Source organism: Malurus melanocephalus, unplaced genomic scaffold (genome assembly GCF_030028575.1).
Source record: "Malurus melanocephalus ecotype Western Australia unplaced genomic scaffold, MMel_1.1 scaffold_13, whole genome shotgun sequence".
NCBI lineage: Eukaryota > Metazoa > Chordata > Aves > Passeriformes > Maluridae > Malurus > Malurus melanocephalus.
In genome coordinates, this window is record NW_026623245.1 from 1,608,424 (window position 1) to 1,627,346 (window position 18,923).

The 18,923-nt window shown below is 41.1% G+C and overlaps 1 protein-coding gene across 2 annotated transcripts in view; it reads right to left on the reverse strand.

Moving 5' to 3' along the window:
• Nucleotides 1–4,905: 4,905 nt before the first annotated feature.
• The window catches only part of EFEMP1 (EGF containing fibulin extracellular matrix protein 1), a 45,023-nt gene continuing 31,005 nt past the window's right edge, over nt 4,906–18,923 (reverse strand). For both annotated transcript variants that reach the window (XM_057382303.1, XM_057382311.1), the window contains exons 5-11: nt 16,254–16,376; nt 12,685–12,804; nt 10,521–10,640; nt 9,006–9,125; nt 7,434–7,557; nt 7,118–7,313; nt 4,906–5,172 (exon numbers count right to left, since the gene is read on the reverse strand). In XM_057382303.1, the coding sequence (XP_057238286.1) occupies nt 5,014–5,172; nt 7,118–7,313; nt 7,434–7,557; nt 9,006–9,125; nt 10,521–10,640; nt 12,685–12,804; nt 16,254–16,376 (962 nt within the window). In that variant the 3' untranslated portion in view covers nt 4,906–5,013. The remainder of the gene's footprint in view (nt 5,173–7,117; nt 7,314–7,433; nt 7,558–9,005; nt 9,126–10,520; nt 10,641–12,684; nt 12,805–16,253; nt 16,377–18,923) is intronic.

The following is an 18,923-nucleotide window of genomic DNA, read 5'->3' on the forward strand; positions in this document are numbered from 1 at the left end:
TGTCAGTGCAGGCATTTGCARGCTGCTCCTTTGGCCTGCCGTGTTTGTTTTCACGTGTGACCTTCCAGAGCTCAGGAACTTTTCCATTTGCCTTGTTCATGTACAACCTCAGCTTCTCAGAGAATGACTTACTGATTTTAATAATGCCTTTTACCCTGCTGTTTTGGTATGTTGGCTTCCCCTCTGCAGCCCTTGCTCTGAGCTTCCAAAAGTTGTTTGTTTTCCTAGTTTCCATGCCGCCTGCAGGAATTTTGCTCTTTTGACTTCCCACTTGGGTGTTTGTTGTATATATTCTGCATAGGAAACATTCCTGTACATTGCACAGAAATATTCCAGAAACATGTCAAGTGCAAGAAGAAAATGTGGCCCTCCAGAGTAGGTGGTCTCAGGTTCAGATGTTTCTGGAGTGACACTGACAGGATTTAAACCTTGAGGTGTCTGTGTAACTTCCATGGCTGTGGTTTCAGAATTTAAAAGCATGAATATATTGCTTTTGTCAACCCAGCTGTCGGGCTGCTCAATTTGAAAGCCTTTCTGTGTGCTTGTTCTTCAGTATATGGATGGGGATGTGGCATGCCTTTGCTTTGGGAGTTTTTGAGGACCTGCAGAAGCTTTAGGGGGTGTCTTAAGCATTGGGGGGGGAGAGAAAAAAATGAATGTTTTATTACAGCAATTGCAATGAGGTGCAGCACAGTGTGTATTCACAGGGCAAGAGCTGCACCTATGAATGTTTATCCTGTTTGAATATATACATGTACTGTGTGGTTATGTAGAAGTTACAGAAATATTGTTAACATTTAAAAATATTAATTATCCAGATGCATTTCTATGAGGGAACAGGGATGCAGAGTGCTGGTCTTTCTTCTGGGACTGTTGGGATTCTGGATCAGCAAGCAAAATAATTTATCTCAAGAGAAACAGCATGTGACTGACATGGAGTGAATGTGTTTGCAAACAAAACCTGAAGCTCACCTAATTCCAGTATTTCGGTCTGCAGGAAGCATTGCTGGGTGTCTTGGCCCCTCAACCAGTAACAAGGTGATGGCTGATATATACCAGAGAATAAATCGGGGGCTGCCTTCAATGCTTCTTTGTCATATTGCTATGACATGAAGTTTGCAGCTTTTTCTTCTGAGCAAATACACACAGTAAGTGTGAGGCTTTAAAGAGTTTAGTTTGAGGTTACTTACTTGAAAAAATTACTTGTTCAATACACATAATCAATATCAATATAAAAGAGGACCGTATCTTTTCCCATGAAAAAATTACAAAAGCTGTTGTACTGCCCTTCAAATTTGCTTTGGCAGCTCTAACCTAACCCTGTTTTATTAAACAGCTCTCTTTCCTCCTAATATATACAGAAATGTTTGCTGTATAAACATCTTAACTGCACATCTGCTTTTCCCTAGATATAAAACACAGTTAACTTTTTGCCCTGTTCATTGAGGCTGATCACTTTTTTCTGCTGGCCAGATGAAATAAAATTGGGTTTTGTAGCAGATGCAGCCCAGTTCAGTTTTGCATGACGCAGGTGTTCCCCCAGCTGGGAAGTGTGGAATTGTGCCATTTTGCTGAGATGATGGGGAGGTTTAGATATGTGAGGGCGTTAAAAATAATTCTTCGTGTTAACAGTGGGCTTTGTCCCTGGTGGGCTCCATATGCTGAACAGCTGACTGGGGCAGCAGCTGTTCTATATTTTAATAGGAGAATTATAAAGTTAGAAACACAGATGATCGTTCAAAACACAAGCAACTCTTTGCAGCCATGGAAACAGGATTCAACAACAAACTTGCATTTGTGAGCCTTCCAAGCAAAATAATCCCACTGCACTGTGTTCAGGTGGTCCTGGGGAAGTGAATGAACTTGCATTTTTATTTCCCTAAGTTCTGTTTACTCAGTCCTATTTTTTTCTCCCTTTTCTCCCTGTTTTCTGTTTCTGAGAAGATACTAAACTTTGCATATGATCCTGATTTAGATTCTTCTCCAACACTGACTGATTTATATGAGAATCCTTCCTGTAGTGTGCTGTTGGTAATGGTCGTGTCAGTGGGATACAGAGAGGGCTGAGAAACACTTTGCTCTCAAATAATTTTTTGGGATTTCAATGTCCCTTATAATCCAAGCAGCTTTTCAAACAGTTGTTGGGTGTTTGCTGCAGTTCTGTATAATTTGCAGGGAACAGGTGAAGCTCTGCTTGCCTGAAGGACTGGAGAACCTGCAGATTTCCCTCCTAAAATCATGCAGGTCTTTTGGTGTACAAAAGCTCTCCTTGTTCAGGCACTGAACCATCTTCTCATTCTGACTGTGGGCTTCTTTCAGGCTCAGTCAAGTACCCCACCCCTAYCCAAAACAAAACCAATCACCCCCTGCCAGTTTCTGCACAGCTCAGCTCTGCTCCTGTTTTGGTTTGGAGGGGCTGATGTTATTCCAGCTCTTGGTCCTTGTGGAAGTACTGCCCACACCCAGTGACCGCCTTCAGGCTCAACCAGCCTGCAGCAGAATAGTGACAAGAGACTGGGCGTGCACTCCTGAGCTGTGTGACAACTCTGACTTGGCCTGATTGGGCTCTCAGTGGACAACACCTGGATATTGCAAACAGACAGGGAGCAGGGTTGACAGGAGAGCTTGTGTGTAAATACAATGGATTAGGCCAAGTATCTGAGCACAGTGAGGTGTGCAGRCTGATGATGGCTTGGACACATGTGAGGTACAACTGTCTGCTGCTCCTGCAGTTTGAGTGGTGTATAAATATATTTTTAWATAATGATCAATTTTGGGTCACTGTCAGAGGAGCAGAGGTTTTAAAGAAAGGCTTAAAAGTGCTGGCGATGTAAAAATTGGCAGAGCATGAAGGTAGTGTAAATCCTTAGGGCAGAGCCTGGCAGCCTGGGGACTTCTGGGATGATTTGTGATTTCTTAATTTGCAACAGGGACCAGCCTGGTGCCCTTCAAGTCTGAGATCTTAAGGAGGAAAAGCCACTTGAGCCTCTTCTGGGCGCCTATCAAGAGAGAACTGCCCATCTTAAACTTATAAGCGCCAAAATTGATTTTGTTGGAGTGGACAACAATTTGGAAGTTAAAAAGTCGGAGAACAGTGCTGATGCTGGGGCTGGGAGGGGGATGCCTGAGGGGCAGCACAACTTGTTTATGGGAGCAGCTTACACTGAGAGAAAAAGTTAATTAAAAGTAGCGTGGAGGTGAGCATATCCTGCCTGCCACAGGAATTGCATGGAGGAGCAGGAGGCTGGGGGCATTTTGCTCAGTGTTTGAAATGAGCAGTTGCCTTTCAGACTGTGTGAATTTGTAATGATGAATGGGGAGGAATCTCTCTGGGGAGATGAGCGAGCTCCCTGGAAGCCAAACGCTGTTTCAGAAACTTTTCACCATGGCAGACCCCATTAAATCCCATTGCAGAGCAACTGGATTTGTCCTGGTGAGCTCCCCCTGGTGAGCAGGGGAGCCTGGGGAAGGATGAGGGGTGCCTGGGGTCTCACTCCACTGCTCCACTGCTCCAGGCAAAGAGAATGTGACCCATCACATTTTCTGGCCTGTGCAACAGCCATGTGCTCCGACCCTTTTGGCAGATGAAGTATTTGTTTAAAGCCACAAATGTCTTCCTGAAGGAATGATCATTGGTTAATGGGGTCCCGCTCCGCAGTCTGCCTGAGCATGGGGGATGTGTTGCCCTCAGCCACAGTGATTATGGCCTGTTCTAAGTTATGTTCTGGAGCGAACTTTTACTGTCAGTAAAACTAAATCTCAGCAGGCAGCAGGCTTGTCCTTCTACAAAGGATTTGTGTTTTTAGTCTTCCAAGAACTAGTCCTGTATGGGCTGAGATCTGGCTCTCTCTGACTCTGCAGACCTCAAACTGGCTTTGCCAACTCCCACASCACGTGACAATAATGGCAGTAGTTACAAACTATCTCAAAATAGACCAAATACAATATGGTAAGAGATCTTTATTAAAAATTTTGTACATCAAAGGATTAACTACTACATTTTAAACAAGAAACAAGATTTTACATATTACAAAAGATGTTATTAGTTCTTGAATTAGAAATAAATTTTATGAACACTGTACATGATACATCTGAGTAGCAAGAGCAGGAACAGGACCGAGTGCCTGAAAATGATATAACTTAATAAGAAAATGCACTCAATTCTTAGTATACAACATAATATTTCTGGAAAAATAGTATGTTAACTTCAGTCTGAAAATRCTTCATCCTTCTATCCAGTAACTACCAACAGTGTTCTCAGGAGTGTTCTCAGGGACATTTGTGCCCTGTCTGGCAATTTTCCATTTGGAGTTTCTTTCTTTGTTAGAGAAATGTTCTTCCTATGGTCTATTTTTCTTGGAGAGAGCGTAATGTTATTCYATGGTATGGTTAACACAATCTGCATACAAAAACCTGATGCAAAGCATTTCTTACAATGTAACTTTACCTCCAACCCAGATTAGAAAAACCAACTGTGATAGCACATAAATGTCTAMAGAAATAGATTTTTATTGACTGTTACCTTTTGTTACAAAATAGTTAGAAAGAAGAAATATATTTTAGCTTATCAGATAATCCTTACTTTGTGTATCATTTGTACTACATAATTTTTTTCTTTTTTGAGATTCAGTGTAGCTGCATTAGAATTTAAAATAAAAACAAAACAGAAGATCACTTAAATTGCATGACCTATTTGGCTAGGAAAGGTGTGTGAAGTTTTACAGGATAGTATGAACGTACAGTTCTCATATAAAAGCGTAGTATGTATCTAGTCCAAGGAAGGTAATAAAAAGAGATTTAAATCTTTATACAGAAAGTGACAATGCCCATGTTATACTATGGAACACTTCTACTAATTTGGAATTACAGGTGTAATGTGTGAATAAAACATTCTAAACATACTAAACATTTTTTTTAAAGAGAGCAAAATCTATAAATAAAAATAGTAAGTGCTTTCTTTCCGATAATATTCTTTGGCTGCTGTGAGTGCCAGTGGAGAGTTATTGCAAACCACTAAAAGGCATAAGGTCCCACTATGATTGTTAACCTCAGCACTGAGCTCGTACGGTAATTCAGGCTGTTCACTGTCAGCATCTCCAGGTCCACAATGTGCTCCCTGGGTCCTGAGAGGGACTTCACCAGCACCAGCATGGCGCTCACGGCGCTGGTTTGCTGTAACAACAACACAACAAAACCCAGCTCAGTCAAATCCACCACAACTCCCCAGCGGCACCAGTGCTGCTGTGTTACCTCACTGTGCAAGGCTCTCCCTCAGCACAGGCATGTGCAAGGCAAAGCCTCTCTTAACACTTCTAAATGGCCATGACTAAGCTCACACCTGGCTTCACTGCATGGAAAACTTCCCTGACTGACCCCCAGAGGAATAAACTACCCTGCAAAATCTGTTCCTGGTTATGCTGACTCCCAAAGGACSTGGGAAGTGGTAATCTGTCCCAGGAAGGTCTTTGTTTTTATCCCCATCTACCAGCTTTTAAAAGTGAGAATAGGTAAAACAAGAGCCCTAGTGTTTTTAATAGGGATGTAGCATGTTCAGCAGAGGGAAACTCAAAGTGTGTCTCATGGCTTGTACTCTAGAAGTTGTGCTGTCCTTGTAAACACTGGGAATTTTTGCAACTGGTGTGTACCTATTGACACACACACACACACACACACACACACACACACACAAACACACCACTACCACCCCCCACTCCAGCTGCCTGCTTTTTACTTTTCCCAGTCTGGGATTGTGCTGCTGGGGAACACTGACAAGCCTTGTTGGTGTTCCACTGCTGATTTGTCAGGAAGCTTTGTAATTTCCAAGTGGTGCTAAAAGGGCAAACTCTGTCTTTCCCTTTGCCTATTGCAAATATGCTCTCCCTGTGTCACATGAGTTGGGTGCACAGATGAACCCAATCCATCTGCTATGCTCAGGAGCTCACCATTTTACAAAAACAGTAGGAATAACAAAAGCCAAGTAAGCYTTTGTTTACCACAATCCCCTGGCAGGAATAAACACGTGCTTCCTTATTTAAGGACTGTGATTTCTCATTGGGTGGCAACAGGAGATGGGAATTGTTACTCAGAGTCTGAAGGCCACACTGGGGTCTAAGTCAAGTGGGACCTGCACTGATCTTATTTTTATTTTAAGCAAATAACTGTTTGTATTTTGGGGGTAGTTATGTGGTTTTGATGTGTAAACTATAATCCCATGCTCTATCCTGGATTTATTATGCCAGAACAAATGATATATGGATAAGTAGTTCCCTGTTCCCATCTCGGGTAAACATGATGTAAATGGCAATGCCTTGGTACATTTGTTGGATGTACTATCAAAAGCCTGTAATCATATCAGGATGATATGAAGGAAAATAATTAAACATTAAAACCTTCTAATTACTATATTTCTCATAGAGGCGCTTTGTGCTGATTCTGTTTTACTGAGTGTAAAGCCACATATGAAGGAAAGAGGATTTTCCAGGAATTTGTCAGTATGATAAGGGCTCAAGAAAATGAGATTTCTTTAAAACCAAAAAAACCTAAAAAGCAGATGTTCTAGACACTCCCATTCATGTGTATCTACTTGGATGGATCCCACCAACAGAAAATAGTGCTATSCCAAGTAATTTGAACTTCCTTGGTTTTTACTATGGGAAATAAAGGTTTAATTAAGTCTCACCACAAAACCATTGTAAGATGACCTGAACTTAGCTTGGGATGGGGCACAAATTTCTGTAATTCTGTTATTGATTTCCTTACTCATTAGCAAAATGAGAAATGTAATTAAGGTAATTGTGCAAGGAATCTTTCTGTAATTGTGTCCTAAAGGGATTTATCTAGGATGTTGGTACAGAGAGGGCAAGGCAGGGAATCTGACACAGGTGTCTCTAGATTGCTGAATATTCCTGAGTTTGAAAGAAATAGTTTGAGTCACAATTTATTTATTTTCAGGTAGAAAAGTACAAGGCTTGTTAAAAACCTGAAATCAAGCACACTTAGTAAGGAAGCACCAAAAAGCCACTTAACTTCAGGACGTTGTGAAAGCCTTATGGGGACATTTGGGGTTGTCACAAGGACAAGGCACTGGAGGCGGGATCAGACTGCCCCCAATACTCACCCTCAGATAGAACTCTCCGTTCTCGTTGCCAGACTTGATCCTGAAAGTGTTGATGGTATTGGGGTAGATGGTGGTGGCCTGGATCTGGAAGATGTCGGAGGGTACGGTCCTGTCGGAGCGGATGCTCATGTACTTGTACACCACTGAGTAGGGCARCTCCCGGCAAATGGTGTTGGACACSGGGCACACACAGCGGCTGCCACACAAACAGAGGTAAAAACACATTAAAATACATTAAAATATAATTTTCTGCTTTATTCCATCATGTTCCCTATTGAGGATGAACCTAAAAACACAAGAGGAATTTTTCCCTTACTTCTCTGAGGTAAGGACATAGGGCTCTTGACAAGGATTTCTGGGGTAACAACGGAACCCTCCATGGTAATTCCAGCAGATTTCATCCTCTCTGCATTCATTAGTGGTCTCACACTCGTTTATATCTAGAAGGGAGGAAAAGGGGATATGTTAAAGCAGATAAAATTGGGGTTGCTACAAAGGTACTGCAAAAAAAATCCCTTCTTGTCTGTTGAAAGCCATCAGCCTTCCATATTCTTTTCTTCTTGTTTTCTGGGACCTGGCTATGAAGTTTCTCTATGCAGAAGTGGAATAAATGTATTTATTGAGTGTTAAGCAAGACTGAATGTTTTTAGTTGCACATTAATCATATGTAATACAACTGTGGAAATGCTGTCAAGTTTATAATTAGCAAAGAATGATTTTACAGCATAAGGTGTTCTGGTGACAGAGGAAAAAGTTCTCAAGGAAGAATTGTGATTGTCTGCCTTTTGCAGCTTCTCATTTGTAATAACCTGGGTTTCGTGGTCTAAAATGCTTCATTAATGGCTACATTTTTGCCAAAATAGCTTTAGAAGAAACAGCAAAACCTTGTTTATTGTGCAAAGTAGAGCTTTTTTTCTTGCCTGGGAAAAGAACCCKGAAGGGAGATGGGGACTCTCAGCCTTGCACTGTATTTAATGCTCTATTTCCTGTTAGTGTCATAGCCCCACTGTCTGCCCACATGGTCTCCTGAATKTCACACAGGCACAGAAAGGCTTTATTCAAATGTAAGCTATTGGAAGATACGAACAGGTTTTTAGGTGCTTCAATTGACTATCACGCAGTGCTCAGTGTCAGCTGCTATTCTTAAGAAGGGAAAGAAGTTGATCAGGATTTTGTCAAACAAAATATTGATAAAAGGGTTTTTTCCCACATTTTCTGGCCCTAACTAACACACCTATTTGTTTCTAAGAATACTGACTCTTAAATCAGGTTCTGCATTACAGAAGCAATAGTTCTTGCACTTAATATATTGTTCTGCAATATTCTCTTAATAAGATGCAGAGATGTTTAGCACCACTGAGGAAAAACCACAAACTTGAAAATGCTGGYACTTTGTGGCACCTGGCCAGAACATTTATTTTTCTACATATGAATTATCTAAGCTGCTGAAGGCTTSCATTTTTTTTTCTCCTGTTATCAGAAGAAATATATCTTTAATTTCTACTATGACTGGATTTAGGAATCTCTCTGGAAAGAAACATGATATAAAGCCATGTTTCATGTCTGTAAAAGAGTCTGATTTTATTCAGGGATGTTTATCTCAAATTTAGACCCACTACCTTGACATCCAAGACAAATTTTACAGGTTGCAGGTTGCAAAAATGGAAATTTTGTCCTAGGAATCCAAAGGACTTGGAGTTTGAGCTGAAGGATTCAAATGAGATTAAAAGATAYTTAATGAATCATCAACTGCTTTATCAACATATCTTCTGCTAACAGCAAGTAATCCTGTCATGAAATATAACCATTTAGCTAGCAARCACTCCTAGCCTTGCCTGAAATGGTGTAAATAATACAGGGCTGAGCCTGCCAAGGGGAGGGCACTTACCTTGACATGTCCTGCCTCCTACTACCTGGTATCCTTCAGGGCACACACAGGAGAATTTCCCTGGCTCATTGACACACTGGTACTGACATAAATAACTTGAGGTTCTGCATTCATCAGTGTCTGCAGAGAGCAAAAGAACTTCATGCTATATTGGCTTTTAAAATTTACTTTGTTACAGAACTAAATATAATAGGTAAATGCTTGGAAAAAAAATCTGTCTAAAAAGAATTTATTAAAAACCTGAAATGTGCYGCTTAATGCCTTGAAGCTGCAAATAGAAGGGTGAGTTCTAGGGTTTTATTATAAATCTTCCAGAAGGAGAATTTTGGATTTGAGAAAGCAGAAGCTAAGTTTAACTTCCAAACAAGTTTGGGAAAATAACTCTTGAAACTGTGTATACTTGTAGTATTCCAAAATGTGATGACTTTGAGGAAAAAGCCCACAGCTGTGAGATTAGTAAGTAAGGCAAAAATGTTGCCTTTGTACTTGTGCCCTACAGTCACGGAGTATCTCTCTGGGAAAGAGAGATACTTTTCTTGCCTTCCAATAATAATCAGTGGATACCATTCTCCTGCTTTTTTATCCTTKTGTAACCATCAGTCCCTCACGAGGGAAGCCTGCTGTGAAACAGAACTGAACCGTGTATGCCGTCAACAGGAAATGAATTTAAACCTTTAAAGAGTAGGGATTGGCTTGGAAAGCACAGAGCCACAGAGCTCCCTCCTACTACCTCAGAGCTGAGCCCAGCTCTTGGGCTGGGGTCAGGGATGTCCTTGGAGGCTGCATACTTGCTGCTCCCTGTTCTGTTCAAATAGGATTAGCTTAAGCAGCTTGGCTTAGCAGAGGGAGCGTCTGTAACAGCTCTTCCAGCTTGTTTGGGAGGGCAGCGCTAAAGCAGGGACCTCGCTGGCTCCAAGGCTGGTAGAAAGGACATGGGCTCTGAGGGTGAGGTCATCATGTGCCCAAAACAGATTAGGGGACCCCTGTGGAGGCTCTGGCAGAGGAAATAAAGTGTTGATTGTATAATCATCRGGAGACATGCTGTTTGTATACACAGGCTGCAAAGCACCTCAGAAGCATGATTGTCACTCCTTAAAATCAGAAATGGGAGGTTTTATATTTGGAGGAGCCTAACAACACACAAAATGCCCTTGTTTTTGGTGTGCATTCCTTTCCGATTCATCTAGTGGTCATCAGCATTAGGCCACCCACAATTCCAGGGAGTTTGTGCAATCAAAGTTCAGATATCTTATTGTTCCCACTTGGGATCTGAAGTGCAGCAATCTCTTGTACTTGTTTTGCACTTGCTATGGAGATATTCCTTCCTAGCTGTATCTGAAAGCAGCTGCAGCTACTCAGGTGTGAATTAGCCCCATTTGTACCATAAAAAAGTACCTTAAGGCTACACCACAGAGCATCTCCAATTCTGTCCCTTAGTTCCCAGAAAGGCTTCTGAGAAGACCAAAATAAACAAATAAATTGTTCTTCCAAGACATAAGAAAAAAAAAGTCTTACCTTCACAGTTGATTCTGTCACTGCTTAACTCAAAACCTGGATTACATTGGCAAATGAAAGAACCCAGKATATTGTAGCATTGCTGTGCACATGGATTGTTGGCATCACATTCGTTTATGTCTGAAAGGAAAAATAGATATTTATCTTGTGTAGGTGGTAATTAGGCTCGGTGAATTAGTCCTTAGGCTGGGCCTATTGCTCAGCAGAAGCTGTTGGCTCTGTCAATGTAGATCTGCAGTCACTGAGRCAATGTAAGATCTGTGCTTTACATTCCATGTAAAAACCAGTATTTTTCCAGGAATGAGTGTTGTTCTAATGTGTGATGAATTCTCCCAAAAATGTTTAATGTGGCTATTAAACTCCACATTCCAGTGCCTTTTTTTCAGCTATGAAATGCCAGGTCTCTATAAATAATTGATATAAGGAACACATACTGATAAGACCTCTCAGCATGCAGTGGTTAAGATTTATTTGAGCTATTTATTACTCTGAAAATTTGTTCTTTTAAATTCCATTGCAATTATAACATGGGCCTTTGAGGCCAGTAGAGTTCCGCAGTGCTCTAAGGCCTAGACCATATTGGGGGAAGGTATTTTTCTGTGCTACATTTTCCATGGTGTTGCCCATCCCAAGAACATTTTGAGGACATTGGTATGAAAAGAGAAGCAATTTTTAATGGGAAGTTTATATAAGTCTAATCATCTCTGGAATCTATAGCCCTTGTTTTGCGCAGATAGTTGATTAACTGCTGCTTCTGTCAGTCTGTAGATTTTAGTGTTTTCCCTTGTATTTCCCTCCTGCATGTTTGCCATTCATATTTGTGTTTATCAGATATAACCATGAGTAGAGAGCTGTGTTTGGAAACAATCTTTGAGTTCATGGCTTATAAATGTCAGCAATACTGTAATTTATGGATACAACTAAAAACTGACAAAGATGAGGCATTCAGAAAAATGAAACCAGTGAAGAGAATATTAATTCTCTGCATGAGGAACCTCCTAGTCCTAAAAAATGAATGATAACAGGGGAAAACTCATCACAAAGGTTTTTTTTCTTCCTCTGACTTAATTTCTGGCAACAGTACAAAGGATGTACATCACACCAATTCTACCAGGAGGAATGAATAAGGTGTCCAAAGCACCAGTTCTGTTCATTTTCCAAGAAATATTAACCCACTTTCAATATAGGCAGAAGATGTAACACAAATCTAATGGGTATAGCTGTCAAGTGTCACTGTGGCAGATGTGAGAGTTTGACTTGATGCAGGAACTATCACTTTACAGATTTTCTCCTTGGCTTCTCTTTTCCTGGTAGGAATGTGCCTGCTTAAGCTGGGAAGCTGGAAAGCCAGAGAATGGGTGTTTCATTGAAGTGCTGAAAGAATTCACCTTCCATCTGAGCCATAGAAAGGGACAAATAAGTGACTTTTGTCCCACGGTTCTGTTGTGTCCATGGACAATTTTTGTTTTGATTTGGTGAGAACCAAGCAATTCCTATCTCAGTTCAGAGCTGTGCAGTGTACCAGGRTACCTGATGAGGTCTGGAAATGCTTGGAAGGGGTGGTGGAAACTGGAAAACACAGCCTGATTTTTCTATGTATATAATACTTATGATTTCAAACTTGACATATGTCTTGAAGTTTTACCGTGCAGCTTCCCTTAGTGTTTTATTTCTAAGGGCAGTGTCACTGCTGAAAGGTCACTTGTCGTGATCTTTGTTTCAATTTTTAATGTTTTCTAGATAGTCAAATGTGGCATAGAGACTTTCTTTACCATGTGCTGAGGATAATTACACTTAACTGCAGAGGTACAGTATTGATTCCTTTGATTTCTAGTTCTGACCTTTGTTGTGTGAACTGGGAATTAGATAAAGAAAGCCAATAATAAAGCAGAACTGAAAGAGTAATTAAATCTAAGGTTAAATACTGAATATAAGGCTCTAGATGCTCCTTGGAAGTCTACTATACCAACAAAATAACAGGTGTTTAAGCAGGCTCCAATTTTTTCTTCAACCCTCCTGTAATTCTCAGATTACTYGCAGAGGAACCTCTCAGTGCAGTCTTTTACTGGTTGCTATTTATTTCCTCTAAGTGTCCACTGTGGCAGTCCTGTGTTTCTGTTTCTGTGTCTGAAGGAGCTGCTGTGTGTGSCTGAGGAATCCTTACCTACACAGGTGTGGTTGTTGGATGCCAGCTGGAAGCCAGCGTTGCACTGGCAGTAGTAGGAGCCGGGGGTGTTCACACAGCGGTGGTGGCAGTACGGGGGCAGGGTGCACTCGTCGATATCTGGGGCACCAAAAAACAGCAGTTAGTTCCCAGGGAATCACAGCACTTCCCTGCTGCTCTCTCGTGTCTGAGCAAAGTTAATTACACTTGATTAACAGTGGGGGAAAAGCTTCACTGAGCTGGGGACTGCTTCCTTGGACATTAACAAGATACAATTTAATTTTTCCTATAAGKGACTATTTTGTAACAAGCTTTTATGCTCCTTGTCTTCCCTGCACATTTCAGCTTTGCTTTAGTGATTCAGTCCTGCAGCAGGGCTTGGTCTGTTTTATTTTGTGCAGGTAAWACTCAGTGTTTTGTTCAGCTTTCCCACCGGGATCCCTCAGGGTCAGACATGGTGCTGACCAACACAGCCAGTAGYTTGGAGCTTTTTTTCCCAAAAACTCGCATGTGGTGCTCCTGGCATGTACTWAATCTTTCCAGCTCCATTAGGAACAGTCCAGATATTCTGTGCAATTACATGGGAATGGCAAAGATAGAGAATTAATGGGCCTGATAAGGAAACAGGTAGTTGTGCTTCCACAGGGATCCCAGTATCTGCCTTGCTCCCCAGGAGGCTCCCATCGCTCCTGTTCCCCTCACTGCCTGCCCTGGATACTTTTCCCCGCAGCAGCACCACACCTGGCTGTGCATCTTGGGCTGTGAGTGCCTTCCACAGCCTCTCCTTGCAGGTCAGCCCTGCTTTTGRGGTGGAGCAGGCTGCCTTTCCAAGAGTAAGCATTCCTAGCGTGCATTGGAGCAGGGGTTTCACCTGCCAACCACACAAAACGTGCACCGCCCCATTCTCTTACCCCTCTGCATTCTAAAATGCTTCCCTGCATTCTGATGGAGATAGTAGCTCTGTTTTTGCCTGGAAAACATGTTTTATTATTCCATTATCATTTGTGTGTGTGTGTGCAGTGGCTGCCTTGAGCCGTGGCCTGCCGTGGCCTGCTTGGTGAAGAAATCCACACTGCGCTCTGTCCTTGTACACAATGGGACATTTCAAAGGATCAACACTCACACAAATCAGACCAGTATTCACTGGAACAAAGAAAGGCACTTCCCATATCCATGCCAGATCTTGAGTTTCCTACCTCCAGCTGTTTCCACCATAGATGTGTTTAAAAAGATGCCAAGACTTTTTTTTTTTTCTTTTTAATGACGAAAGTGTTTGTTTTAATATCAAGTGAAAAAATAATCTTTAGAGGTTAACCCTTGCCTTGTCAAATTTGGGGGTGATCTTAGTGTTTTGGATGATTCTGAATGAAAAGGCTTATGCTGGAAAATTCCTGGCTATACATACAGCAGTAATTGTCCCTGAAACTCTTGTTGCAGAGAGAAATTTGGAAGTGGAAATGGAATAAATTAAGGAGGCTCAGTAGATTTCCATACTTGATTTTTACAGGACCAAGCTCTTACAAGTTACTTTTAAAAAATAGGATTATACAGTATAGATGTATGAACAATGCTTTGCTGCATTTATACAAATAAATGCTTCCAGGATCTGGCTTTTATTCAGTGGGAATTTTCTTTGTGGGATTAGGCACATCAGCTCTGGGCAGATCTGAGGGCTGAGATTCATTTGATCAATTGGGCCAAATCTGCTCGAAACAATGCTGGAGAACAATTTATTCTCTCTGCAGTCGTGCATTTCAGCAAATTTCATTTGGCAATATGTGAACAAGCAAATTAAAAAAAAAAAAAAAAAGCCCCCAAAATTATTAGTGAATTTAGATTAAAATCAACCAATTTTTAAAAATGTGCCTTTTTTTTTCTCCCTCTGCCTTCAAGCCAAAACAGTCTGGAAGAATTTCTTTCAAATTTGAGAAACATTTCCTCCCATATGGAGAACCTATATCAAGATCTGGCCCCAAGAACATTTTCTGGCTAAGTTGTTATAAAATCCCCAAAGACAGGCTTTATTCTGAAATGCTGACAGTACTAACTGTTGGGATGTACTTCTAATTTTGGTCMGTGTGTAATATGTAATACAGGTGTTATTCTTGATTTTGACCTAAATAGGAGAAAGAAAATTTCACTTTCCAGACATCTTCATGCATAGGTTTAGATGCATAATGTGTTCATTTTTAGATATAAAGGTGCCTCACACTCCTTTATTTCTTCTGGGTTCTGTCATGTTTCCAAGTCAGATTTTCATTAAGGACCATGGGTCTTGATATCAGAAGTGCTTTTGCATGGCAGTAATAKAATTTACGTGCTATAAAAAAATCTAAATAAACCCCAAATATTAAAAGAAAAAAAAAATCTATGACCTTCCAGAACTGTTCCTCTACCTACATTCCAAATTACTCATCCTACTCCTGCACAGAGAACTGAGTGAAATCAGATGCACCTGTGTTTACACCAATTTGACAGCTGAGGGCCTGATCTACATCTCTTAGGAAAGAGATAAGAATTTTTGGGTTTCTTTCTACAGCCCTTGGATTGGAATCCTGAGGAAAGAGCCATGCCCAGAAATTTAAGTTATTCTAGGTGTGTAATAAAATCTCCCCAGTTTCCTACCTGTGGTCTTAGCATGGATTTTGAAGAGTAAAAGAAGAATGAAAATTTAAAAATTCTTATACACTTTGAAGTGCAGGTTCCCTGAAGAGGAAAACCTCGAGTTTTGTTGAGGAAAAAAAACCCAGCCCCAAAGCGTTTCCTCCTAAGCTGCATAAAACCAGTGCAGTGTCTTAGARGAGGCTGTCTCCTGATGTGTAGATTTGACTCTCTTCTTTCAAAGTTGTTTTTATTATCTGACAAACCAAAAACTTAAGGCTAGAGTGTCTATAGGCACAATTTATCCATTGAAATGGTGATTAAAGAGGTGTTAAATACAGGCTGAAGGAACAGGGTAATGGCACTTTGGCTTGATGTCCCCACCTGAGGATGGGATAGGGTAGATGCAGTGTTTACCCCGTGCTTGGATTTAATTCCAATCTATACCTGCATAGCTCCCAAGGGTGTCGATAGCTTATCTTGGCACGGAGAATAAAGCGTGGTGCTTTTTAGAGGCTGCAAATCTCCTGTACCTGCATTCAGAGTTTCCATCTCTTTCATTTGTGCTCATAAAGCTGAGTCCTGGAGCAGGAATGGGGGCTGGGGGAGGGAGAGCTGTGTCCCACAGAGCTAAAGTTGAARCTCAGGGGAAGGATGTGCTTTGCTTTGCTGCCACTGGGGATTCATGGCAATATCTGGGACACTGGGCAATGGCCCAACACAAACAATCAACACAATGGGAACTATTAGCAAAACTCAGCTTGTGAAATTCAAGTGTTGATTATCCTTAAAATAGCTCCTCGTTCCATGTGTTRGTGATTAATTATTGTGGTAAAGTGTCTATGCCACTGCATTCCAAAGTGAGACAGCTGTTTTACACCACACAGACCCATCTGCTTTATGACCAATATGAAGTTTACAACTGTAAGGTAATGAAAGAAAACCATTTAATGTAAAGCAGCACTTACCAACACATTGGTCCCCCCGTTTCTGGTAGCCTGGAGGGCACTGGCAGCTGAAGGACCCTCTYAAATTGACACACACCTGGTCAGCTCTACAATTGTGGGTTCCAGTTGCACATTCATCTATATCTTTATAAGAAACAAAACAAGGGCAATATTGGTCATTAAATTTATTTGAAGTATTTAGCCTGAGGAAACGCTTTACACATCTTCAAGCTACCTATAAATGAAGGCAGCAAAGTTCACGTACACTCCTAACATGTCATCTCAACACTTACTCCACATGCAGCTATCAGAAATCTGGAAACATTTTCTCAGACACTGCATTTGTWGATATTTTCAGATATGATAATTTAAATAACTAAATTATTTCATTTCTCAAGTACCATTAATATTTTGTACTTGTCAGTCTAAAATTTCTGTAAACCTCTTGCAGCTTTAGAATATTTGAATCATTTGCCTGTTTTGCTTTGGTTTTTTTTTTCCCACGCTGGTTGGATGTTTCATGCTGAATTACTCCAGAAAATTTCAGCAAATGTAGTTCAGCTCTCTCTCAAGAAGGAGATAGAAATACATTGTTTTGCTGGTACTGAAAGGACTCCGCTGATCTCTTTTATATGCTTCCCATGCTCCATGCTTTGGACAGGGACTTGGAACTTGGTATGTGGTTCCTCTCATCAGGAAGAGATCTGCCTCTTGTCATTCCCATGAAAATTCCCCTAATTCAGTCAATCTGTTCAAGTCTCTGGAAACAGTTYACTTATGTTTGTATTTGCACAGTACAGCTAAAAATGCAAGTTCTAGCCCGATACTTTTCAGAGTAATTCAGGCAGCTTTTAGCTTGCACTGAATGCAGGTTTATACAAGTATAAAAACAGCATTTTCATTTTGCCTGCTCATTATGACTGCTGGAGGTACTTAATTATAATTAGACTGCATGTGCTGACAAATGAATTACAATTTGCTTTCTCATCTGAACATCCAAAATGTTGGAGAGCTTTTTATTGTAACATGACACAGTAAAGTGAGATGACTTTTTAATTTTGGCATCGTACACAATTTGGAGACTCCAGGCTGAATAAACAAATTCCTTAAAACTTATGATCTCTAGTTTACAAATCTCAGCTGACCTCTCTATTTGTGTAGGCACTGGGGATGTTAGAACATCACCAGTGGCAGATTCTGGGTGGTGCTTTGGAAAAAMTGATGGATTCTTTCTCATAACAAATGAAAACAATTGTGACCACAAGATTCAATAAAAAATAAACCATCAACAGTTTGAATTAATTCTCAATGTTTACCCTTTCCCCAAAATGTCCAAATATTTTACATATATCTTCCCTTTATCTGACAGAGAAACCATGTTAGGCTGCTCTTTGCATTTCTGCGCAGTGTCAATGCTGAAGCTGCTGTGCTGGTCCMGGATTTGCTGACCTCTGTATCCTGACTCTGAAAAGCACGTTTTCAGGTGTGAAATCTTTTGGGAACTACAACTGACTKCCTCTTGCCACCCCAACACAGGGCAGCTCAAGGCAAGTCTTTGCAAGGACCTCATGAGCTTTGTACTCCTGGTTTCTAYAAAAGCTGGAAATAAAATACTTGTACAGTTCCAATCCTTTTTGTTGCTGAGTGTGCTGGAACAAAGAAAGTTTATTTGATCTTTAGAAATTTCGTATATGAGTAAACATGAGYTAGCTTTTAAGATGGATTAGTTAAAATGCATTGAATAATAAGCTACTCCAGCTAAAATGATTCATAGATTTACTTATGCACTCATGGTCTTTGGCTGTTCATGATGGTAAGTTCAGTTGGACAGAAAAACTATTATTCCCAAKCATTGCTTGCTAGCTGCCTCTTAATCTGGACACCCTTGGAAGGTTTGATGTTATGGCCAAGATCTGGGTTTATAAAAGGCAGGAAGTGAGGGTGGACAGGAGAGGAGCCTCCTGCCTTCCCTGGGGAAGGGTGACAAGGTTGCTGTGCTTAGAGTGGCCCTGCTCCCCCCTGAGCAAGGAAATCAGTGGTTGTAGAGCAAGGCTGGTGGCCTAAAGGTTGTGTTTAAGGGAAAAATGGTGGGAGGAGAACAATGGGCACCWGGAAAGGTTTCAGTGCTGACATGTCTAGTAGTGCAATAGTTACAGATGTGTCCTACTGCTGATACGGAGGTGAGGAAATGGGTGAAGATTTCAGTGTCAAAAGCAGTGCCAAAAGCGAGCTGTGTTGGTGCAATCCCAGGAACAGCCCAGCCCTCATGCAGGACACAAAGGAGCACTGGAGGATTTGGCTGCCTTTGAATGAGGCCAGAGAGGAGGCTCCAGCTCTTGGCACTCACTGTGACTCAGATCATTGTCCATTAAAGAAACAGTCTGTTTCCTAACTGTCCAGAAAGTTATTGGATTAACAGAGGTGTRGCAGTCACAGGTAGGAAGCAACAGCAACACTGGAGTTTCCTAGGCATGTGGCAGAGTGGCTCCATTTCTCTCTGAGGTGGCAGAGGCAGRGTTATTTATTTACCAATATACAGACTATGGGAAATGACACCATCTCACACTGGTGAGGCTAATATCGATTTGGGATTCCCACTATGTGTTCATGCCTCTTGAATTGGGTAGATTGTCTATCTCCAGTTCTTCAGGGTCTGACCAAACTCAAGTCTCCAGGACACTGTTTTCCCAG